Source organism: Arvicanthis niloticus, chromosome 15 (assembly GCF_011762505.2).
Source record: "Arvicanthis niloticus isolate mArvNil1 chromosome 15, mArvNil1.pat.X, whole genome shotgun sequence".
In the NCBI taxonomy this organism is placed as follows: Eukaryota; Metazoa; Chordata; class Mammalia; order Rodentia; family Muridae; genus Arvicanthis; species Arvicanthis niloticus.
Window position 1 is genome coordinate 22,604,448 of NC_047672.1, and position 25,674 is coordinate 22,630,121.

Sequence of the window (25,674 nt, forward strand, 5' to 3'; positions counted from 1 at the left end):
ATAAAAAGACATAGGCTAACGGGCTGGATACACAAACAGGAAAACAAGGGAAAACCCACACTCACATGGAAATTGAACAATACTCTACTCAATGATAATGTGGTCAGGGAAGAAATAAGGAAAGAAATTAAAAACTTTTTAGAATTTAATGAAAATGAAGACACATTATACCAAAACCTATGGGACACAATGAAAGTGGTGCTAAGAGGAAAACTCATAGCTCTAAGTGCTTACAAAAAGAAACTGGGGAGGGTATACACTAGCAGTTTGATAACACACCTGAAAGCTCTAGAACAAAATGAAGCAAATACACCCAAGAGGAGTAGACAGGAGGAAATAATTAAAGTCAGGACTAAAATCAACTAAATAGTAACAAAAAAACTATACAAAGAATCAATAAAACCAGGAGTTGGTTCTTTGAGAAAATCAACAAGATAGATAAACCCTTAGCCAGACTAATCAGAGGGCAGAGAGACAGTATTCAAATTAATAAAATCAGAACTGAAACGGGGGACATACTAACAGAAACTGAGGAAATCCAAAAAATCATGAGATCCTACTACAAAGCCTATACTCAACAAAATTGGAAAATCTGGATGAAATGGACAATTTTCTAGACAAATACTAGTTACCAATGTTAAATTAGGAGCAGATAAACCATCTAAACAGTCTCATAATCCTGAAAGAAATCAGAAGCAGTCATTAAAAATCTAGTCACCAAAAAAAGGTCTGGGACCAGATGGTTTCACTGCAGAATTCTATCAGACCTTCAAGGAAGACCTCATACCAATTCTTTTCAAACTGTTCCACAAAGTAGAAATTGAAGGAACACTGCCCAATTCATTCTATGAAGCCACAATTATGCTCATACCTAAACCACACAAAGACCCAACAAAGAAAGAGAACTTCAGACCAATTTCCCTAATGAATATTGATGCAAAAATACTCAATAAAATTCTCAAAAACCGAATCTAAGAACACATCAAAACAATCATCCATCATGATCAAGTAGGCTTTATCCCAGGAATGCAGGGTTGGTTCAATATACGGAAGTCCATCAATGTAATTCACTATATAAACAAATTCTCAATTGAGGAATCTCGAATGGTTGTGAAGCACCAAAAGAAGTGTTCAACATTCCTAGTCATCAGAGAAATGCAAATGAAAACAATATTGAGATTCCACCTCACACCAGTTAGAATGGCTAAGATTGAAAACACAGATGACAGCAGATGCTGGTGAGGATGTGGACAAAGAGGAACACTCCTCCACTGTTGGTGGGATTGTAAGCTGGTACAACCCCTATGGAAAGCAGTCTGGAGGTACCTTAAAAAATTGAACATAGTTTTACCTGAGGACCCAGCTATATCACTCCTGAACATATATCCAAAAGATGTTTAAACATACAACCAGGACACATGCTCTACTATGTTCATAGAAGCCTTATTTATAATAGCCAGAAGTTGGAAAGAACCCTGATGTCCTTCAACAGAGGAATAGATACAGAAAATATGGTATATTTACACAATGGAGTACTACTCAGCTATTAAAAACAATGAGTTCATGAAATTCTTAGGCAAATGGATGGAGCTTGAGAATGTCATCCTGAGTGAGGTAACCCAATCATAAAAGAACATACATGGCATACAATCACTGATAAGTGGATATTAGCCCAAAAGCTCACAATACCTAAGACACAATGCATAGACCACATGAAACTCAAGAGGAGGAAGGAAGACCAAAGTGTGAGTGGTTTTTTTTGTTTTTGTTTTGTTTTGTTTTTTTTTAGAAGGAGTAGCAAAATACTCAACCAGAGCTCCCAGGGTCTAAACCTCCAGGCTGAGAACAGAAAGGGAGGGACTCATGGCTCCACTTGTATAGGTAACTGAGGGTAGCCTCGTTAGGCAACAGTGGAAGTGGAGGGCCATGTTCCCCGAAAGATTAGATTTATAGTGTTGGGGAATTCGAGAGCAGGGAGGCAGGATTGGGAGAATGGTGGGAGCACACCCTCATAAAAATTGGAAGAGGGGGTATGGGATTAGGGGTTTTGGGGGAGAAAGGAAGTGGAGATAACAGTGAAAGGTAAATATGTAAAATATCAAAAAAAAAAAAAAAAAAAACCCAAACCAGATAATGGGTCTAGGAAAAAAAAAGATAGTTTACTTATTTCAAACAATTTTCAAAGGTTTCCAGGAGATGCTTATTGGCTGAGATCTTATTTTAAGCTCTTCACAAAAGAATTTATGTCTCTGTTTAATATTCTCAAGAGAGATGCAAATCCTAATTTTTCTCAACAATTAATTGATAAAAGAGGAGTAATTTTTACAAAAAGTAGAAGAAGCTCTCATTAATTTATATATTATATAGATTGATATAGATTGATTAATTGTTGGCTGTTTTATAATAGTCCTTTGATAAAAGAAATTATTAATAAAGAATTATATTTCTTTAAATAGTATCTTCATGACTCTCTGAGGGTGGAAGGGGCATGCCTTGTTTACTCTTAACTTTCTAAAACTGAAAGCTCATGGCAAATCTGCTGCTGATTGCTTCTGGCATCGCTGAGACCAATAAAAACTAAGCCACAACTATGTGGAAGGACCCTTTTACTCTTAAATGGAATGGCCAGGACCCAGTTCCTACATGGGGCCAAGGATTGATATGTATGTTTGATACCACAGAAGGCACAGCTAAATGGCCACCAAAAAGATTAATGAACTAAATAGATACCCCCACAAAACCAGGCCCAATTATAAATAAGATGAATAACAATTGACATCCAGGGAAGAGAAATTTCCCTGAGAATTCTCTTCTTTTTTCCTTTCCAGATAAAAAATTAATCACTGGTGATGTCTGCTGTTAGGAGTTCTAATCCTGATGCTGTCTTCTGGACTTATACTACTCAGACCTCCAATGGGCCTTTGACAAGGACGTCAAACAGCTATAGACTGACATCACTAATCTGAAGAAATCCCTCCTTTCACTGTCTGATGCAATCCCCCCAAATTGCAAAGGACTTTATTGGACTTGATTTTCTCTTTTACAATAGAAAAGATTGTGTACAGCTCTAGACTGTGTACAGCCCTTAAAGAAGAATGCTGCTTTTACATAGACAAAACAGGTATGATTAAAGAGAGCATGAAAAAGGCCAGAGAAGGTCTTGAGAAAAAACAGAGAAAGAAAAATGAGAGCTTGTTGAAGAATTGGTCTTCAACCTTTCCATGATTGTTAACCCTACTTCCTTCCATCTTGGGACCATTAATTAGGTTATTTTTGCTTATTTCCTTTGGTCCCTGGGACTTAAATAGGCTGACTAACTTTGTGAAACAACAGATAGATAATCTGATAGCAAAATCTATTCAGATACATTATCATAAGTTATCTATGGAGGACCACAAGTTTCTAGATGAGGATGTTACTCTATCCAGGGTGCTCCCAAGTCCCATCTCCATCCAACCTAAACGAGGGGACTTCTGCCCCTAGACCAAGCAGTGAGGGGCCACCCAGAACCCCCTCTGTCTGGCGATCTGAACTCTTGCTTAGGCTGAGAGGCTAAGCACTGCGAGGGAATATAAATAAAAGTTAAAAATATGTTTCTGGGTTCCCTGAGGGACAAGCCTGACTGCATAGGGGTTGATGTCAAAAGTATCCCCTCTCCAGGCAAAAGACATTGGGATGGGTATGGCCCTCATGCCTCACTGGACAATGACAGAAGGACTGGAGCCATTACAAAGTCCCCTTTAATTACTGGAGGTCAGGCCTCTATCCCCGCCTTGGCAAGATTAGAATCGCCACAACCCTTCTATATTTGGAGAAGGGAGGAGATGTCAGGGGCAGCCCTGCTTATACACTGAAGGCCTAAAATCAGCCATAAGCCTAAAATCAGCAATAGGCCTGACATACATGCCTGCTAACACAAAGTTTTGGGTCTCTATGAAAAAACACTGAAACAGATGTCTATAAACTATTGTAAACAGGCAGCTTTTGTAGAAATCTACCAGCTTGAGTAGTTATAGACCTTGTAAAGAGGCAGCCTTGGCAGATAGTACCAACTTAGATAAGGACAGGTGAAGCATAGGCAGAGTCATAGTGACCTGACCCCTGAACCTTCACCCAGCTGATACCCTGTTCTGAAAGATATCTGTATTCCCCCTGAACATCTATGCTCCTGTGTCATCCCCTTCCCCACATCCTGCATTTTTGTGTTTATAACCCCTGTGTTAAAAAGTAAAAATCATGATTTGATAATAATAAAAAAAGAAAAAAAAAAGAAAAAAATCACTAGCAAATAATGTTACTCTTCTTGAATGCTGACAGTGGGGGTAACAGTGCAAACTTTGGGAAATTTTAAATGTAATTGATTTTAGGAATCTAAATAATTTCATCTTCTGGTTTCCCCTGAAATTTGGATGCAGATAAATAATTGAAATAATTATTTACAACCCTCTGCTAAATATTCAGACTATTCAGGCAACCATCAGCCAAGATGTCTACTCTTCTGTAGCAGAAACTCCAGTGTTCCCCAACTCTATCATAATGATCTATAGGGATGTGTGGTGAATTCAGCTTCTTAGTAGTTGAATAAATGAATGCAATGATAAATAATAAAAGATCACATGGAACGGGTAAGTCAAAATACTTTATGTGTTTCCAGAAAGGTATTATTGGCATTGACATATATGTATGTATGTATGTATGTATGTATGTATGTATGAGGCTTTGCATTGAATATGACATCTTAAGATGTAAGACTGGCATGTAACCAACTAAAATAAATTTATCTGATGTGAATAGAACATTTGTACTTTAAAGGTGGTCATGGAACAGTAGCTTTTCAGTGTGTGCCAAACATTGTTTAAAAGAGCAATGAAAATGGGAGAGAGATAGTTCCTTCCCTCCCTCCCTCTCTCCCTCCTTCCCTTGCTCCCTTCTTCCTTCCTTCCCTCCCTCCTTCCTTTTTCTGTTCTTTCCTTCTTTCATTTATCTTCATTTCTCTCTCTCTCTCTTTTTTTTAAACACAGAGCTTCTCTAGAACTAGCTCTGTAGACCAAGCTGGCCTTCAACTCACAGAGATCTCTCTTCTTCTACATCCCAACTCCTAGAATTAAAGGCATGTGATGCCAACACTTGGCAACATTTCCGTTCTTAATTCTTTCTTCTTGTCAGGATCCCCTTATTCTTTGGACACTCCATTGCTTTATGACACAAAAAATATCCCCCCCCTTTTTTTTATAAGAGCAAGAATATTTAGAAAACAGGGTGTGAGTTCTAGATATGCGTTTGGGGTATATCACTGTTGCCAGGGCATTAGAGTAATTAAGGTAAGGAGCATATGCAGCATACAGACAACTGCATATTAGTTGGGAGTTCACTAATATTTTCAGTTTGTTCTAGTTCTGACCCTCTCCCTTTCTTTGACTGCAGTTTTCTGAGGAAGTGCTGAGAAACTCAGCATCTTTTATCCTTAATGGGTTTACATATGTGTTCACCCTGTCCATATGCAGCCAGTTGACTATTTTGGCTGTCTCCCTTGCTCACCTGTTAACATCCTCCCAACCCTGCTCTTGTTCTGACTCCTCAGGCCCTAAAGACAGTATATAGAGGGCTTCCTCATGTTGGCCCAGTTTCTCACATCCCATGCAAGCCCTGTGTTGCCCAAATGACCTTCTCCATTTGCTGTGGCTTCAACAGCATTTGTGAGGCTGCTTAATGTGTCCCATTTACACTAAACACCAGACTGAACTGAGAATATCCTCTTCACCTTATACCAGTGATTCTTAGCTTATGAAGTGTTACTTTCCCTTTGTATTTTGGCTGTCCCATTTGCTTATGTCATATATTGTATGCCTTACTAAAATGTTTTGAATGACATTAACTTAATTTAGAATAATCCATGGGCATTAGATTAGAGATGTTAAAAGAGACCATTTCTTCCCAGTAATCTAACACATTAGCCAGGAAAGTAGTTAGAGAAGCTAAAAAACAAAATGCAATGCTTTAATATAGGAAAAGAAAATTCAATGTCTGGTTCCTCTTGATCCTGCCAATGCAAAGTTCAATATATTTACTTGAGCTCAATAAGGCCCCAGTTTAATTGAGTCTTTCAAGGCCACTAAACCATGTGCATGGGAAAGACAAATAACAAATACAGTCTAATTAAATATAAACTGAAGCTTATGATCAACCATGTGCTTAAATTCCCCATAGCTCATGCCTCTTGTTATATAAAATGACATAAAAGGAAACCCCACACAGTGTCTAGCAAGATCAGTTCTTGTTATAACTGAGAATTCACTGGTATCATTAAGCACAGATATTTTGTACAAGGAGTAGAAAAGAATATATCATTATGGGGTCAGAGAACTTTTATTATCTTTATCAAGTATTCTAGACTTATTCAGAGAGCATCAGACATCAAAGACAGCCTTGTGACAGAATTATAGGCCTAAGAACATGTAGACTATTCCCGGATATGTTTTTTTTCAGATTTGTTCAATTACTGTATATAATTATATAAATTATACACATTCATATATACAGACAATTTCATTTTTATTAAGGATACCTTAAGAATATTAAGCATATATAACCTTATGGTAATCACATCTTAATATTCTGACTAGCTTCAGACATCAATATGATTTTCATTCACAGCCAGCTAACACAGGACCTACAAGCTTGCCATTTTCTGAACCATCTGCCTAACATCTTATTTCAAGAATGGTATGCTCATCATTATCAGTCTTCAACGTGAATTTAGATAGTATGAAAGCTATCATCTCATTATAAAAGTGATCATTTATTTTAATATCTATCATATAAAATATGGCCAGCACATGGAAGGTCAACATTATTGCTTAGGAAGAGACTAAGATAAAAGAAGTCTAAAGTGCTAGAAAGATGGTTCAGGTATGGAAGTACATACTATTCTTGCAGAGGACCCAAGTGAGATACCCAGAACACACAGCTGGTAATTCACAAATGCCTTTAATTCTGTCTCTAGGAGATACAAAATTCTCTTTAGAGTTCTTTGGGCACTGAACTCAAGCTTAAAAACAAATTCAGGTACACACATATTTACATGTCATTAAAGATATAATACTTATTTAAAAAAGGGAAATGATCAACTTTCAAAATGTTGTTTAGCCACTGTATTAAGTGATCTGCATGCACACAGATGTAGAAATGTTACTAGAATGACTAAGGGCTGGAATATCCTCCCGTATGGCTGCTACCACTATTTGATGACTGAACAAATGTTCATATAAGTCAAGCAGAACCATGTTCTGTTGTCTTGGATTTTGGGCAAAAGGAGGTAGTGAAAATTATATTACCTTATCCTTACATTCCTCCCTGGAAGCCTCCATTTTTTTCCCTCTCAGAAGGAGTGAAAGTGATAAAGCCCAGGTAGGACCACCAGAGGAAGCATTGTTGAACAGATCAGTACTCGGTACATGAGCCTATTATTGTAAGAAGTTCTGCACTGAGACATATCATTCCTATAGACCCAAATCTCAGATGAGTCTGGGAGAGTTCTAAGGGAGATAAGGAATGGTCCAGCTCCTGGCATTGTTACAAGAATCAGATTGTTGATGAGAGTGAGATGTCTCTCCTTCCAGGTACTCTTTCTTCTCTTACTTTTTAATATTTTCTGACTCTTGGGAATTAATAAATGGCAGCTTCCTACCTTAGAATACATTTAGTTAGTGAATATTGAGTGTCTATATTGGCCCAACATTTAAGGCCATTTTTTTTTTACAATAGCCTTGGATAAAAAACCCATCTTTCTTTTGTTTTCTCCCCTTCATGTGGAATTCTTAAGTTGTGTGATGGTTTATATATGTTCAACCCAGGAAGTGGGCACTAATAGTGGCACTATTAGAATGTATGGCCCTGTTGGAGTAGCTGTGTCCCTGTGAGTGTGTGCTTTAAGACCCTCATCCTAACTGCTTGGAAGCCAGTATTCTGCTAGCAGCCTTCAGATGAAGATGTAGAACTCTCAGCTCTTTCTGCATCATGCCTGCCTGGATGCAGCCATGTTCCCACCTTGATGACAATGAACCTCTGAACCTGTAAGGCAGCTCCAATTAAATGTTGTCCTTGTAAGAGTTGCCTTGGTTATAGTGTCTGTTCACAGCAGTGAAACCCTAACTAACACAGAAGTTGGTACCAGGAGTGGGATATTCCTGTGACATCCTAATGAGGTTTTTGGGATGACTGTGGAAGGACTTTGGAACTTTGGGCTAGAAGAGCCATTGGGATGTTAAGAACTCTGTGGAATGTTCTGTAGGAACATGGAAGATAATATTGTGAACAGTTCAAACAATGAAGACCTGGCTTGTGAAATTTCAGAGGGAAGATTAAAAACTCTTATCAGGGCCATTGCTATTTTGATTGTAAAGATTCTGTGGTTTTGGTTAGCTGGGGCTGTAGAATCAGCTGTTGTTAACAGGATACCAAAACTACTAAAGTGAATCCTTTGCATTACTGGAACAATTGATGCTGGTTAGCTGGAGCTAAGAAATTAGCAGTGATTAAGAAGAGATCAGCATCACCAAGGTGAAATCTTCTGAAAAGTGTTTCCTGAGAGTACAGAGAAGTTGTGTTCCAAAAACAGATGTTGTGTTTGCAGCCAGCCTTCATAATAAGAGTCACCCAGGTGGTACTGGTATTGAAACACAAAGGGGTAGCAGCTGAGAAGCCAGGAGAGGCCATTGGTGAAGGTGCAGCCTACTGGCAGTTGAATGTCCAGGACTGAAGGGGTCATGAAGAGAAGTTGGGGCTTAGCACCAGGAAAAGAGTGTATGAAAGGCTATTTGTGATAGTGCAGTCCAGTTGCAGCAGAAGACAGCAGTATTTTGGAGATGCTAGTACCATGAGATGACCACTAAGAACAGCAGCAGTGGAGTACAGGCAACTGGAGCCTAGAAGACACAAGGTGTGGGCTACAAAGGGGAGAGCTGGAGAAGTGGCCCAAGGCCTTGGAGGATCCCAGAAGATCGTGAGTGGATCCCAGACATTGGATGGTTTGAATTTGATTTTGCTTGTGACTATGTCACAAGGGATATATTTATCCCTCTTGAAGTAAAAAAAAGTATTTTAGTGGAAGCCACAGTTAAGAGACTGAATTGTAGAAATACTTTAAATTTCAAAAGAGACTGGATATTTTAAAAGGAATTGAAAATATAATGTGTAAGAATTTGTAAAGACTGTGGGACTTTTATAGATATTTAGAACTTGGGGATGAATAAGAAAGTAAGTGTTGAGGCTTAATAATGATGTGTTTGTATGTCAAGTTGACTAGGGGTCAGTTGCACTGGCTGATTTTGTGTATCAACTTGACACAAGCTGGAGTTATCACAGAAAAAGGAGCCTCTCTTGAAGAAATGCCTTCAAGAGATCCAGCTGTAAGGCATTTTCTCAATTAGTAATCAATGGTGGGAGGGCACATTTTGGGTGGTGCCATCCCTGGGCTGGTAGTCCTGGGTTCTATAAGAAGGCAAGCTGAGCAAGCCAGGGAAAGCAACCCAGTAACATTCCTCTATGGCCTCTGTATCAGCTCCTGCTTCCTGACCTGCTTGAGTTCCAGTCCTGACTTCCTTTGGTGATGAACAGCAGTGTGCAAGTTTAAGATGAATAAATCCTTTCCTTCCCAACTTGCTTCTTGGTCATGATGTTTGTGCAAGAATAGAAGCCCTGACTAAGACAAGTTAGAACAATTTTTCTTGGAGAGGACACTTGAAAATTTGGTATTGGTTCTCACAGATGCAAGAAAGAGGTAGGGCTCTTTTGATATTAAGATTCTGGTAAACACATGAGTTTCCTGTCACAAAGATTTAAGAGGCTCCAAATATCAATAGTGTCAAAGTTGAGAATCTCTTTTTGACTGATACATTACATTGTCACAATGACCAAAGTATTAGACATAGATAAATTAAGAGACGAAGATGTAATGGCTTATGGTTTAAAATGTTCTTTTCATTGTGTGAAGAAATACCTGGCAGAGAGGAGCCATTGTGTGATTGTAAGCCAGGAAGCTAAAGAGGAGAACTGAGGCACTGTACTGCCTCTCTCTGTTCTTCATGTCTGTCAGCTTGGGCCTCCAACCCAGCAATGGAACCAACAATATTCAAGTAGGATTTTCCCTATAAGTTAACCATCTCTGTAAATGACCTCATACACAGTGCCAGGATCTTAACCCTTCAAATTTCTAGATAATTCTAAATCCCATCACACTGATAATGAATATTTGCCATTCCAACTAAGTTGTCTTAGTAACAGCAAAATTTTTAGACAAGTCCTCAAGAATGGTATCCTAAACAGAAATAATATACTATTACATGAGTTGAGATTTTTTGGATAGGTAGAGAATCTGGATATTGTCTTTAGCTAGAAAGTTACTTTGTATGAAGAATTCCCATAATCAGGCATGATAGTGCACATCTCTATTCACCCTGAGACTGTGAGTTTGAATCTAATCTGGAAAATTTAACAAAACTATCTCAAAATAAACCTTTATAAAGGATTGACGTGACAGGAAAGATGGCACATGCTTTTCATCCCAGCACCCCCCTCCCCCAAATGGGCAGGCAGATACCAGTAACATTAAGGATAGCTGGTCTGTCTAAAGACCAGCTCTAGGCCAGTTCCAGGGCTACATAGTGAGACCCTGTCTCTAAGAAAGGTGGAAAGGGTCTTGTATATTGTTTTAGCTTAGTGGTAGAATATGAGCTTTCTGGTCTTCGTGTGGGTAAGCCCTGGGTTCAACTCCAAATACTGCATGGGAGAAAAGCTTGCCTGACTCTTGATAGTTCACTGTTCCATTAATGCTTATAATTTCTGTTTCAAAATGCAATTATTGAAAACAAATCTACAAATTCCTTAATATTCACTTAACATGGTACTTCCTTAAATGTGGTTCCTCATGTTTAGTATCTAATGCTGCATAATTCTGCCAGGAGACTGACTTACAATTTATACATTTTGTTCCTGAAGTTTTCATCTGAAAATTGGGAATTAAAACAGGTATATCAAATCAATCTTCTTAGGAGGGAGCACTAAATTTGTATAAGCAAAGTATTTGAAACACAATATGCTCCTCCCTTTTTAATGTTAAATATATTTTAAGACATCTAGTAATTTCACAAAACCAGATAATTCCAAACTATATGATTATATATAAACAAATGTATGTATATTTATATACATATGATAAAATTTAGTTTACAAATAAAAAGCATTTGGAGATTAAAAATGGGCAATAGAATATAATAACAATGAAATTGAAAAAAATCAATGATATGCTATGACATAGTTATGTCAACATTATGAATTTCTATAATTTTAAAAATACTTGGCTCATGTTTCCATGAACTGAAGTCAATTGGAATCATGGGCAGTGGAAGCAGAGAAAAGGGAACCACCATATCCTACATATAGAACAAACTCTACATGGACAGACACAAGTTTTCATCTTTAACTTGATCAATTTTTAAAAATGTATATTTTTTAAACTTTAATCCTTTTTTTTTTACAATCCAGACTTCATCCCCCTCCTGGTCTCTGCCCACCCCAACTGCTCTCTATCCCATACTTTCTTATCATCATCTCCGAAAGGATGACCCCATTCCCCAACCCCTACCCCACCAACTTCCCCACACCCTGGGGCCTCAAGTCTCTAGGGTTAGGTGCATCTTCTCTTACTAAGGCCAGACCAGGCAGTCCTCTGCTGTATATGTGTAGGGAGCATGATATCAGCTGGTGTATGCTACTTGGTTGATGGCACAGAATCTGAGAGATCTCAGGGGTCCAAGTCAGTTAAGACTGCTGGTCTTCCCATGGAGCTGCCCTCCTTCTCAGCTTCTTCCAGCTTTCCCCAATTCAAACAAAGGGGTCTCAGGCTTTTGTCCATTGGTTGGGTGCTAGTATCATCTCTGACTCTTTCAGCTGCTTTTTGGGTCTCTCAGAGGGCAGCCATGGGAAGAGGCTCCTGTCTACAAACACACCTCAGTGTCAGTAACAGTGTCAGGTCCCCGGGCCTCCCCTTGAGCTGGATCCCAATTTAACCATGTCACTGGACATTCTTTCTCTCATGCTCTTCTCCATTTTTTTGTCCCTACAGTTCCCTCAGATAGGAACAATTTTGGGTTAGAGCTTTTGACTGTGGGATGGCGACCCCACCCTCCACTTGATGTCCTATTCCTCCATTGAAGGTAGACTATACAAGTTCCCCTGCCCCCTGTAGAGGACTCTATTCAAGGTCCCTCCCTTTGAGTCCTGAGAGTCTCTCACCTCCCAGGTCTCTGGTACATTCTAGAGGGTCCCTTTACCTCCTACCTCTGGAGGTTGCCTATTCCCATTCTTTCTGCTGGCCCTTAGGGCTTCAGTCCCGTTCCCTCTCCCAATACCTGATCATGTTCCTCTCCCTTTTCCCCTCCCTGGCCTCTCTCTCACCCACTTCCCTCCCTTCATCTGTCCCACTGTGACTGCTTTTATTAAAGAAGAGTTCTCCTTTCCTTGAGAGAGAAGGCCTTTTACACTAGCAATGGAGTCTTAATGCGGATGTAGAGTATTAGAAAGACCCTAGGAAAAGTGATACATTACAAACAACTACAAAATAAACATTGCCATGTGGAAGACCAGGGGTTTCCAGTGAGTCCTTTATAAAAATGATCACATCAGGAATTTTAGAATACCTAAGATTTTTGAGAACCTGAAAACCTGAAGCTCTGTCTTGTGACCTTATCAACTTGTTTTCCTACTATGGAGAGTAGTTCCCACCAGGTGAGTTTGTTTCTTCCATTCCCACACCCTTCAGAAGGAAAGGGTTAGTGTTTGGATTTTGTCTTGCATTATCTTCCATCATTCATTGAATTGAATTCTAAATTTAGATTTCTGAGTTTCCAGTGGAAGAACTTTCCTGGCACCGATGGCCACACGTGTCAACAAGACATGGAGGTATAAATAGTTGTGGAGGAAAGCCTGCTTCCTATTGACTGCTCTCAGCACAGTGAGCAATCATGAAGACCTTAATCTTCCTTGCCTTCCTTGGAGCTGCTGGTGAGTCCCTTTAATGAATAAGTCACTAAGTGTTAATCATGTTTTCTCTTCGGTTGGTGCTTCACTCTCTGGAAGCCCCCAAGGGTCCAAATACAAGGAAATATTTTGGACTAAACTCAAGACTTGGTGCATACCAGGAGGATAGTTAACAATTGCAACATATATGTGATCCTCTATTTTACTTTTAATTTTCATAATGAGTCTTGCTAAATTGTCCAGGATACCATTGAGCACATTCTGTAGCTCAGACGGGCCTTAAGCTTACCATCATTCTGCCTCACCTACCAAAGCAGTGGGAACTACAGGTCTGGGACAAAATGCAAAAATGCAACTAAAATTGTAGTGCTGAAATGTAATACCAGGGTTTCCAGAACTCAGCAAGTAAAAATTAGATATTTTAGCTAATAAAATACCTTAGCTCATAAAAATGATGTAAGACCTTGGGACTCTAAGAAATCTTGATAATACTGGGCCCTACTACACAATACAGGAGCACATGTTGCAAAGGTTGTTAGTTTAAATGGAAAGGTTAGGAAGGGAAATCCTGTAATGACTGGTGAAATTGTTTATGAAAAATTAAGTGACAAAAAATATGAGAGATAAACAGAATAAAAACATTAAATGAGCATTTTCTAAAGTAAGAATACTTTCAGATTGCTCCTTAAGTTTTCCTTGTTTCCTTATGCAGATAGACATGTTATGCCAAGAACTTACCACCAGTCAAGATTAATGTAAAGCTAACCATTTGCACGACTTCTCTGTTGGTTCTGTTCTAAACTGCCTCTTATGACCTCAAGTAGTCACAATCAGGCATCTCTGGTTGACTTTCTTCTCAGTTGCTTTCCCCCTGGATGATGATGATGACAAGATTGTTGGAGGCTACACCTGCCAGAGGAATGCTCTTCCATATCAGGTGTCCCTGAATGCTGGCTACCATTTTTGTGGTGGCTCCCTCATCAATTCCCAGTGGGTTGTTTCAGCTGCTCACTGCTACAAATCGTAAGTGACAAAATATTCACATTTCCATTCACTAAAGTCACAAAATATTCATATTTCCATTCACTAAGTCCTTTAGCCTTATCAGAATACAATTAGGAAATGTGCACAGTTATACAGGATGGTTAAAACATTCAGACACAGGATTGTAAAGATGGATCAATGGTTAAGAGCATTTGCTGCTTTTCTATAACACTGCACTCCTTTTCAGTCAGGCATGGTGGTGCACATCTTTAATCCCAGCACTGCTTTTCTGACTCTTGCTTCATCCCACTGTGTATTTATCTCAATATCTCAAATCCTTGTATATCTTGTATATCTAAAGTCCTGAAGAATTACAATCAGAGGAAAAATAGTGGATGCCAACCAATTTCTATCAATCTGCTCTTCATCTCCAACTATTTAATAAGGGTGTTTCTTCCAATCTCATATCTTGTATTTTAACATATAATGAACTGTGAGCCTGTACTAACTAGTAGGAAACCATTTTCATGAATTCTCTGACCTACAAGCACGAAGGGAGTGCATACTGCTACCGAGGGTATAAAGTCACCTATGTGAATATTTGTGTTTATCTGCATGATTGGCAAATTGTGAAGATGGAAAGATTGGAGTTGGATATGCTAAAAACTGCTAATCCTTATATCCAGCCGAATTCAGGTGCGCCTGGGAGAACACAACATTAATGTCGTTGAGGGTGGTGAGCAATTCATTGATGCAGCTAAAATCATCCGCCACCCCAACTTTAACGCAAACACCTTGAACAATGATATCATGTTGATTAAGCTGAAGTCAGCTGCCACCCTCAACTCTCGAGTGTCTGCTGTCTCTCTGCCAAGATCTTGCCCATCAGCTGGTACTAAGTGCCTTGTGTCTGGCTGGGGCAACACCCTGAGCTCTGGCAGTAAGTATTACTAGGACATGCTTACCAAGTGTGAGAAGACTAGAGATGAAAGGCATGTTGGGGGCAAAGTGGTCCAAATTCTCATTCAAGGGAAAGTTCTCTAAGGATAGAGATATATGCATGCAGTGTTAAAATGCATAAATTTGAGGGGAGAAAATACTTCTGCCCAGATCATACGGTAGACACAACGAAAAATAAACTTGTAGAAAAACTCAAAAGCATTTAACCAAAAAGGGGAAAGTAAGTAAACAGAGGCTCAAGATTTTGGTGTTCCTTTAAGTACACACTTGTTAAAAGCTGTGGACACCAATGCTTGTACCTGATTTTTTAAAAAATGTTTCTGTGAATTGAATAAAATACTTAGCATACTTTCTCATAAAATATTCTCCCAAATTATAAATCACTAGGGAATGTAAAGACAGAGTAGGTGTTAAGAAAGAGGCAGAAGGCTGGAAAAGATGTTTCCAAGAACCCTGAATAATCTATTTTCATTCTTGTGCTTGACAGCCAACAACCCTTCACTGCTTCAGTGTCTTGATGCTCCTATCCTCTCTGACAGTTCTTGCAAAAGTTCTTACCCAGGCGAGATCACTAGCAACATGTTCTGTCTGGGCTTTCTCGAGGGTGGAAAGGACTCCTGCCAGGTGAGTTCATTTGTGGCTGTTCTCCCTCTTACTCATTCTCCCTCTTCCCTTACTTCTGCTTCTTTGAAAACAAAAGATGGAGAGCAATAACATTAACCATCTCTAAGACTATGAGTAAGAGAAGAAGAGTAGATTTGGAATAAAATTTTAATTGTCTCCATTATATTGATGACTGGGACTAAATTTTAAAAAGATATACAGAAATTACCACAAACAGTTTATCTTACCATGTACCTCAAAAACTTTGTTGTAGACTTTACTTTCGAAAAAAGAGTAGCACTCCTGAAAAAATATTCAGTCTCCCCAGTTCTCACACCTTCATGGGTTGATAGGTTGATTAAAGCAATATGTAGGTCTATAAGAAATAAAGGTAAATAATATTGGCATTCAAGGAGACTGCAGCTTCAGGATACAGGTATAGAGAAGTTATTTCATGAAGAACCTATGAAAGTGGCCCAAGATAATCAAGTAGCAATTTGGAGTCCATCCTCTCATGTTGACATATGTGAGAACTCTGATTATATTATCTTTTTCTTGTCATTCAGGGTGACTCTGGTGGCCCCGTAGTCTGCAGTGGACAACTCCAGGGTATTGTTTCCTGGGGTTATGGCTGTGCTCAGAAAGGAAAACCTGGTGTCTACACCAAGGTGTGCAACTATGTGAGCTGGATTCAGAAGACTATTTCTGCCAACTAAACACCTTTATCTCTTCCCAAGCCATCTCTTTGTAGTCAAATCCACCTTCCTTCTATGCCCCAAACCACTATTGCAATGAAAACATTTTGTTCTTACCACATCTGTCTGTGTATGGTTCTTGCTTGATAACAACAAACTTTCTCTTGAAAATGTATAGAGAGTTCTACTATTTTATAAAAGGAATTTTAAAAGTTATTTGATATTTCATTCAACCCAATTTGGTAATTTATTAATATAGCTGATACATTTTATTTGAGTATTTGTCTATTATATATTTTTAATATGCCCTAATCTACCCAATTAGGTGTTAGGTCTAGTGTTAATTATTTGTAATAGATTATGATACAAAAATGAAAATATAAAACAATAGCTAAAAGTCAGGGAAATAGTTCATATTGGAATGGAGATGAACTCCAAACTGCCAATATTCCTAGTGCATTTCAATTTCCATGACAGAATACTATTTTTCCTTGTTATTCTTCAGTCAATCCTAAACTCTCTTACACTGTACCTTTCCAAGGATTCACACACCCATATTGTCCTCTTATTTTTTTAATGAAATATTATTTTAATACCAAAGAGAGTTTTGGAGGTAATCTGGCCTATCTTTTTTCAGCCACACCTCAAACACCAACTTAAATGATGTACTAATTCAATATAAGCCCAAAATAAAATAAATAAGTTTGCATAAAATAAGCACATTAAACCAGAAGTCTGGAACCAGAGTTCTAGAGATATTACTGTTGTTCTTCAGTCCTGCCAGAGAAGGAACAACACTCTGGTTTTTCATGAGCTCTCCGGAACAAACACCAATGCACAGATCTCTGATAGAAGTGTGTGAAGAAGAAGCCACTATGATAATTCCTATGATTATATGATATGGCTATGAGAGAAAACCTAGCAGCACCTGAACACAGACACCACGTATACCTGGACCAATTTTGAATAGGGAATATATATCTTCAGTGTTAAGATGGTACATGCATTCTATTTCAATCACCTCAGGATGCTGTACTGAAAAGGTTAGAAACAGAAAAAAAAAAAAAACTCTACAGCATACACTTCAATCTCATAGTCCTAGAGGCAATAGAAGTTCTGGAGAGGTATATTTTTCTTGGTTTTCTAATGTACTCTCACGTTGTGTATCATATCCTCCTTGTGTCCCAGGAGCTACCCCTGATGTCTTCTTACTTTATAAATAAGTGGATCATCAACACAGGAGCACAAGTTCTTTTAAAACTGGATTTCCTCCCAAGGCTCCATTTTGTAGTTTCATCTACCCTGGTGTTTAGAATTCAATATACAAATCTCAAGGGAACAAAGCTGTGTTGTCCATAAGAAACATATCAGGAAAAAAGGGGGAGAAGAATAAGGTCTGTGGAGTCATTATTCATGTATTAAGGTTTGTCAAATAACATTAATTGTGAGATACATTTGAGCTCTTAATGAGGCATTTCATTGTACCTTGGGTGAACACAAAGTTTCTTAGCCTTGCATTCAAGACTTAAACATTTAATCATAGCAAACCTTTTCAGTCCTGTTTCTGAAGTTCTTCCTGAAAAACTTTGTTTTATTTTTTAAATTAGCATTCAAGGAAACAAGTTTACTTATAGGATCTCCCCCTCTTCCTGTCCCAACCTTCCCCCTTAAACACGTCTACTCTCAATCTTTCCTTTCTAATTTACACATAGTCTACCCTACCTTAAAGGTGTTTTCTGATCCACTTTTCATTTCTTCTTGGTTGATTCAAGCCCTTTATGTAAAATGGGGTAATATTTATAAACATTTAGGAACAACTTCTGAGTAAACTGCGTGTCATCTCTAGATATTTTGATAGCAAGTGAGTAAGTCTATAGATTTTTATGATTTTCTTGATTTAGCGTTTCATGTTACTTGTTTTACTCAATACCCTAAAAATGCTAATGGGTATTGCTTCTCATATTTCAGGCCTAGATCAATGAGTTATCAATAACCACAATCGTTACTCTATTAGATCTTAATCTTGTACTTCAAAAAAATCTTTCCTTCTATCTCTATTCAATCTTAGTTCATTTAACTAAATATAATTTGCTGGCCATTTACATCTTGGGTTTCATACTCATCGGATGAACTAATGGTGCTGAAAGACCATGAGGGATTAAGTCTGTTTTACAAGCATGCAGACTTACCTCTCTTATCATTGGTCTTAAATGGTAGATTTTTTTTCACTCATTCATCAAATGCTTATTAAGAGCTGATGTTATTCTTTTTTTTTTTTTTTTCCGATAAGCACACACAAAATAACAGTAAAAAAAGAAACGGGAAAACCCTGTGCTCATGTACACACATTCTGAGTGGTAAATAACAAAGGAAATAAAAGGAACTAGATGCTAATCAACTCAAATTGTGCAAGAAGATAAAGACATAGATGGCTGTGAAAAAAATAGTTTTTGATGTAATCAGAGAAAGTATCCACCCAAAGATACTACAGTTTAACACACACACACACACACACACACACACACACACACTAAAATTACAAGGAGAAAAGTTGGAGATTCCATGAAATACATTTGGTATAAATAAACCTTTTGCTCATGAGACAGTAAGATCTTGACAAGCATGAGAGCTAGGTAGAAATTTTGAGAAATATGCAAAGATGGAATAGGGCAACAGTATAAGTGAAGTTTCTTAGGGAATCCTGCCCTTGGAATGAGAATAGCCAGAAGCCTGGTGCCATAAGAGGAATTGTCAGGAAGGGACACTTCCAAGGAAAGATCAAGTTTGTAGCTCTAAGTCATCTGAGCTAAAGCTATTCATGCTTGTTCAGTGAGAGGCTTCTGTTACTTTCATCTTTTCTGCAGTTGTAGCACAGCAGAAGTAAAGAGAACCTGGGAAATTTCCTTTTGCCTAGCACTGGGAAAAACTGGAAATTGATGCATTTTATCCCAGCAGTTCTTCCCTCCTTGCTGTTCTGTGAAGAATCGAGCGATGGACGAGCATTTCTGGTGATAGAAACATAATCAGAACATTGCCTGCTCCAGCATTTGATCGGCCAGATGTTCAAGAATATAGAAACTGTGGCTAAGCTTTGTAATAAGGAATTAGGTCTATTTAATGATGATCTTGAAAATATAGAAGGATGCTAGCTCATCAAAGTTCACCTGGAAAGGCCCAAGAAGGACTCGTGTTATATAAATACAGTTAATATCTTTAGCAATATTTAAAAATCTTTGTTAAGATTGCGTTACTCTGCACAGGTTTAAACCAGACACGGTCCACACACTGAGAGGAGGTATAGACAAAACTACCATTCTTAATCAAGAAGCTGTCTCCAAATGGCATTTGCTTGTAAAGAAAAGAAAAACAAACAAAGAAGACCTAGGTTTTCCAATGGAGTCTAGCTGGGTATATAAACCAGACAAGGGTAGATCCCATGCCCAGCAGTAGACAGACAACAGAAAACTGAATCTGAGTTATTTTTATAGACCCCCTTTCCTTTGTTTTGTTTGTCTTTGTTTTTTGTTTATGTATTTTGTTTTTCCTTACTGGTCTTTTGCTTGTATATTATGATTTGTAATTTTAGGGTTTTATGGGTTTTGTTTGTTTGTTATGTGCATTGTGTTTCTTATGTTTTTTTTTTCTTTTTAAAATTCTTATTTGCTTGTTTATTTGCCTATTTTCATTTTGTTTTGTTCTGTTCTGTTTGTTTGCTTTTTGTTTGTTTTTTCCCAAAGACAAATAAACAGCAAAGAGTTGGGTGGTTGGAGAGTTGAAGAGGATGTAGAAGAAGTTGGAGGAGGGAAAATTGTGAACAGAATATGTTAGAAAGCCAAGACTCTTTAACAAAAAGAAATTTAATTCATAACTAGTCAGTGAGAATGTCAAAAACCTAGATTTCAATGACTTATCTAGCTAATAATATCTTTTATGCTAATTGAATTTTTAATGATATATTTCTTTAAGGGGTATGCAAAAAATATATTAAGTCCATCTAATGTCAGAAGATACAGGTTTCAATAATTTTAAAAAGAGCTTGCTTTAGCACAGAAAACACGTTTTACCTAAGAATTTAAGAGAAACTCTTAATTATGTCAAAATTTAGATGAAGAAAGTCATACAAATTTACACATATTCACATATATGTAAATGCTTACATATTTAATATATCTCAATATGTGCTACAAAAGAATATATATTTAATATGAGCCTAATTCTCATAATTTTAATACATACAAAAATATGTAATCTTTGTCTCTGATCAAAATCCTACAGTTTAATATACAGGTAAAATACAACATAAACAACAAATATACTCTGTTGAGTAAAACACAAAGCTAAATAATCATCAGTTAATTTTCCCATTGTTCTAAAACTTAGAAATTGAACCAACAAAATTATCTAACGTGTACACAAGAGAGGTACCAAAAATTAGCCTAAAAATTCATCATCTTTTCTTGAATTTCTCATTCATAATTTAGCAGAAGTTTGTTCCCCTTCTCTTGAAAATAGTAACTATATTCATGCTTGTAATGATCAAAAGAAACGGTTGAAAAGACAAACAGAATATTTTTTACATAACATAAAATTCTCTAAAGAAAAAGAACCAAATGAAAAATAACCAGAAGTTCAGACAAAAGTTCTAACACGATAAAAGCATACCTGAATTCATCCCGGGTACATCTAAACCAGCAAGCACTATTTTCTTTTTCCTCCTGTATTTTTACCCTAAAGCATGCAGATTTTAGAGGAAAATAATATTATTTCCTCCTCAAGTTATTAGCCTGGTTCTTTGTCTGTTAGAATTTACTTATGTAAGAGATTGAAAACCTGTATATAAATATTATATTCATACTTACCTGATCTTGCATCAGATACCTCCAATCGTAAAGATCTGCTAAGAAGCCATCTGTTATCAAATGTAGCACAACCCTTTATGTTAGAGTGAGACTTCTTCATTATGTAAATTTTTCCTGTTTGTTCATTTATTTCTTCTGTTTATCATTGCAAACATGAGGATCATTGGTTACTCTTTTGTCTATGTATGGATCAGAGAAATTATAAATGATGTAGTAGTCATAGTAACACTATGAACGTTTCCTGACATTATAATTTAAGGAAAGAAAAGGTTACTTGGATTCTAATTCAAGGTGATTTGATGTGAAATGATTTGGCTTCATAAAATTGAATGGCAGGAACTTCTGACAGAGGAAATTTACCACTTGATGAGAGTCAAAACATAAAGAATGTGGAAATATTAGGATTAGATTTAACAACAAAAGTCATGGCTATGTTAGTCTCTTCCTCTAACTCTGCTCCATCTCTTAATGTAGCACACCAACTGAGGAGAATCAACTCAACAAAAAACACTGTGGGAATGTATTTTTATAGTTGAGTCAAAAGATTCCAAAACCAACACCCCAAAGCTCATGACCACCATATAATACAAAATGTATTGTCCAAGAATAGCTAAATCTTAAATATGTCAATATCATTGTGAAATATAAAGGCAGAGACTCTGTAGAGGAGAGTAAGGCACATCCTTGTCTTAGTTAGGGTTTCTATTGCTGTGAAGAGACATCATGACTATGGTAACTCTTATAAATGAAAACATTTAATTGGGGCTGGCTTACAGTTTCAGATATTTAGTCCATTATCGTCATTAATGGGAAGCATTGTAGTGTGCAGGCAGATGTGGTGCTTAAGAAGGAGCTGAGAGTTCTACATCTTGATCTGCAGGCAATAGGAAAGTGACACGTTTCCTCCAACAAAGCCATACCTACTCTAGCAAGGCCACACCTCCTAACAGTGCCATTCCCTGTGAACATATGGAGGGAATTTCTTTCAAACTACCACATGTGTAATCTTAGTACACAGGAGGGGAGATTGAAGTAATATGATCAACAGTTCAAGGCTCTCCTCAGAAAAACACAGACAGGAGGCCTTCATGGGCAACTTGACACAATCTCAAGCAAAGAAAATGATTTGCTGAGACTCAATGAAGCTTCAGTGTTCCGCAAAATTAACAACATGTTGCACATTTCCAAGAACCAATGCATGATTGTATGAGAAACAAAAGACATAAGAACAAAGGAGGAGGAAGCAGTGAAAAGTAAAAACCAGCACTGAACATGGAATATAGTAAATTCAGCAACAGCAGGTCTTCTAGTGCACATGTTACCTTAATATGGATTAGTAAAAATACAGCCCTGTCATCTTTAGCTCACATGACCAAATGTCTCTCATGGTGTGGAGACATGTACAGCCTTCAACTTTTCTCACTACACAGGATGTGTTTGTTGCTGGCATCTCCAAGGCTTTTTCTCTACTGTCTTGTAGTTTCCCCAACACGGGTGGATAACCCATTCTCTTAAAGGATTCTCTTAGGTATTAGGGACATGTTTGTTTATTGAGACTCCCAGGTTTTTCTTTTAAACCAGGGTCTGAGTACCCATGGCATTGTCTCACTTGCATTCTGCATGTTTGCAAAACCACCATCAAGTGAGTGACATCAAATTTTGCCAAGAATTTCACCTGTGTCTAGGCTCAGGTAGATAATCTACAATTTCCAAGAATCTAGGTAGTTAAATATGATAAGAAAAGGCTCACTAGTATCTAAAATTTTCCAGGTGGATATGACTTAGCCATATACTTAAAAATACACTTTATCCAAAGGACATTGTGATAAATTTATACTTCCTGTCCTTGAATTTTGATGGGTGACATATGGTCAATTCCCAAGACATACTATAAATATATTTCTTATTGTCTCATATAAATCACATGGCTCCTTTTTGCCACGTCTAACATTTGCTGGAGCCTTGACTTTCAAATTTTACACAGGCTTACACAACAAAACTGAAAATGTCCAATGTTTTCCACTTTGATATTCTCTCTTGACTTTAGTAGGAAAATTGGCCATAAAAATGGGCACAATATTCATGTCAAAGATTCAATTCTGGATTACTTCCATATTTTTTATATTATTTGGATTATTAATTATGCATCCAGCTAAACACAAAGTATCAGGATATACCCTAATGTCAAATGTGCTTCGGGGAATAAAGCAAGCATGGCCTTTATTCCTTCCATAGATAGATGGCTCATTACAATATATAAGCCCAGCCTTTACTGTCCTTGTTTCTATTGACAAAAAAATGGACTTCTGAATTCTCAAGTGATTTGTCCATTAATTAAGCTCATAACATTCTGCAGTCACTATTTCTATCTTCTCCACAATTTTCCTGATGAGGTTTAATAGCCACAGAAGCAGGTTTATCAAAATATTGAGCAAATTTCTCCAGAGTCAATTTTGGGGGTTAATATTTTCTTATATATGAATGAAAATGAAGACATAATAACAGGCACTGGAAAAATCCAAACAATCATTAGGTGTTATTTCAAACGCCTGTACTCCACAAAATTGGAAAATCTAAATAAAATGGGCAACTTTCTGGACATATTCCACTTACCAAATTTAAATTAAGATCAGGTAAACAATTTAAACAGCCCTGTAACCCATAAAGAAATAGAAGCAGTCATTAAAAGTCTCCCAACCAAAAATCCAACATCTGTTCATGTTAAAAGTCTAGGAGAGATCAGGAATTCATGGCACATACCTAAACATAATAAAAGCAATACAGAGCAAGCCAACAGCCAAGATCAAATTAAATGGAAAGGAACTTGGAGCAATCCCATTAAACACAGGGACAAGACAAGGCTGCCTGCTCTTTCCTTGTCTAGTCAATATAGTTCTTGAAGTTCTAGGTAGAACAATGAGACAACAAAAGGAGATCAAGGAGACACAACTTGGAAAGGAAGATGTAAATGTATCACTAATCGCAGATGATATGATAATATAAATAAGTGACCTCGCTCGCCCTCAAATTCTACCTGAGAACTCCTACAGCTGACAAGCAACATCAGCAAAGTGGCCGGATATAAAATTAACTCAAACAAATCAGTAGCCTTCCTTTATACAAATGATAAATGAACTGAGAAAGAAATTAGGGAAACAGCACCATTCACAATAGTTACAAATAATATAAAACATCTTGGTATAACTGTAATCAAGCAAGTGAAAGGCCTGTATGACAAAAACTTCAAGTTCCTAAAGAAAGAAATCAAAGATATCAGAAGATGGAAAGATCTCACATGGTCATGGATTGGTAGCATTAATGTAGTGAAAATGGCCATCTTGCCAAAAGCAATTTTCATATTCAAGGGGGGAAGCTAGAATCTCACTCAGAAAGGGAAGTAAAATAGTCATAGGAGGTAGATGGAAGGAGGGAACTGAGAGGGAGAGAGAATGGAACAGGGAGCAGGGCATCATGTAGGGAGATCTAGGAGAGTGAACAGAAACTGGTAGCAGGAGGGGGTGGGACATCTCTAGAACTTGCCAGGAACCTGAAAAACAGGAGGCTCCATGGAGTCTATGAGGGTGACTCCAGATGAAACTCCTAGCAATGTGGGGTATTGAGCTTGGAGTAGCTACCTCCAGGCAGGATTCCCAATAAAGGGATAAGGATACCAACCCACTCATAACATCTTTATCCCTAAGTTTGTCCTCCCTACTAGTGAAGTGATAAAGATGTAACAGAGACTCGGGTAATGGCCAACCAATTACTGGCCCAGCTTGAGATCCATCCCTTGGGCAAGAACCAATCCCTGACACCATTAACAATATTCTGCTGTGCTTGCAGACAGGAACCTAGCACAACTATCCTCTGAGAGGCTCCACCCAGTAGCTGACCAAAACAGATACAAAGACTCACAGCCAAACATTTGATGGAGTTCAGAAAGTCTTAGAGAAGAGTTGGAAGAAGGACTTAGGGAATAAAAACTCTACAAGAAGACCAACAGTATCAACTAGCACGAACCCCTGAGGGCTCCCAGAGACTGAGCCACACAGAAAGAACACACAAGGACCAGATCTAGGCTCCCCTGCACATATGTTGCAGATGTGTAGCTTGGTATTCATGCAGGTCCCAGAACAACCAGAGCTGCGGCTCTCCCTGATTCTGTTGCCTTCCTGTGGATCCTGTTCCTCTACCTGGGCTGCCATGTCAGGCCTCAGTGGGAGAGGATGCATCAAGGCTTGCAATGACTTGATGTGCCAGCATGGGTTTGTACCCAGGGATTCTTACCCTTCTCATAGAGTAGGGAAGATGGTGGTGAGAGGGGCTGTGTGAGGAGCAGACTGGGGAGAGGAGGGGCCTGAGATCGGGATGAAGAATGAATAAGTAAAAAAATCAGTTGCCATCAACTGATGCCCTGGACCTGAGCATAGTGGCAAAACAATAAGGTAGTGACAGTCTACCTTCTAGAAAATAGAAATGAATAAAGAGCAGAGGACTCTCAGTAGACCCACATAAGGCTCCTCTTAGCATGGCTCCTG

At 37.9% G+C, this 25,674-nt stretch overlaps 1 protein-coding gene across 1 annotated transcript; it reads left to right on the top strand.

Moving 5' to 3' along the window:
- The first annotated feature begins 12,929 nt into the window (after positions 1–12,929).
- Positions 12,930–16,393, top strand: LOC117720717 (cationic trypsin-3). Its single transcript, XM_034519356.2, has 5 exons — positions 12,930–13,059; positions 13,896–14,058; positions 14,706–14,959; positions 15,467–15,603; positions 16,149–16,393. The coding sequence occupies exons 1-5, from the start codon at positions 13,020–13,022 to the stop codon at positions 16,296–16,298; spliced, it is 744 nt and encodes a 247-aa protein (XP_034375247.1). The 5' UTR covers positions 12,930–13,019; the 3' UTR covers positions 16,299–16,393.
- The last annotated feature ends 9,281 nt before the right edge of the window (positions 16,394–25,674 follow it).

What these genes read in the sequence shown, in the direction of transcription:
- LOC117720717 (XM_034519356.2), top strand. Translation starts at nt 13,020, where the DNA reads ATGAAGACCTTAATCTTCCTTGCCTTCCTTGGAGCTGCTG. An exon ending in TGCCTTCCTTGGAGCTGCTG is followed by an intron (nt 13,060 to 13,895) that starts GTGAGTCCCTTT and finishes CTTTCTTCTCAG; the next exon opens with TTGCTTTCCCCCTGGATGAT. An exon ending in GTGGAAAGGACTCCTGCCAG is followed by an intron (nt 15,604 to 16,148) that starts GTGAGTTCATTT and finishes CTTGTCATTCAG; the next exon opens with GGTGACTCTGGTGGCCCCGT.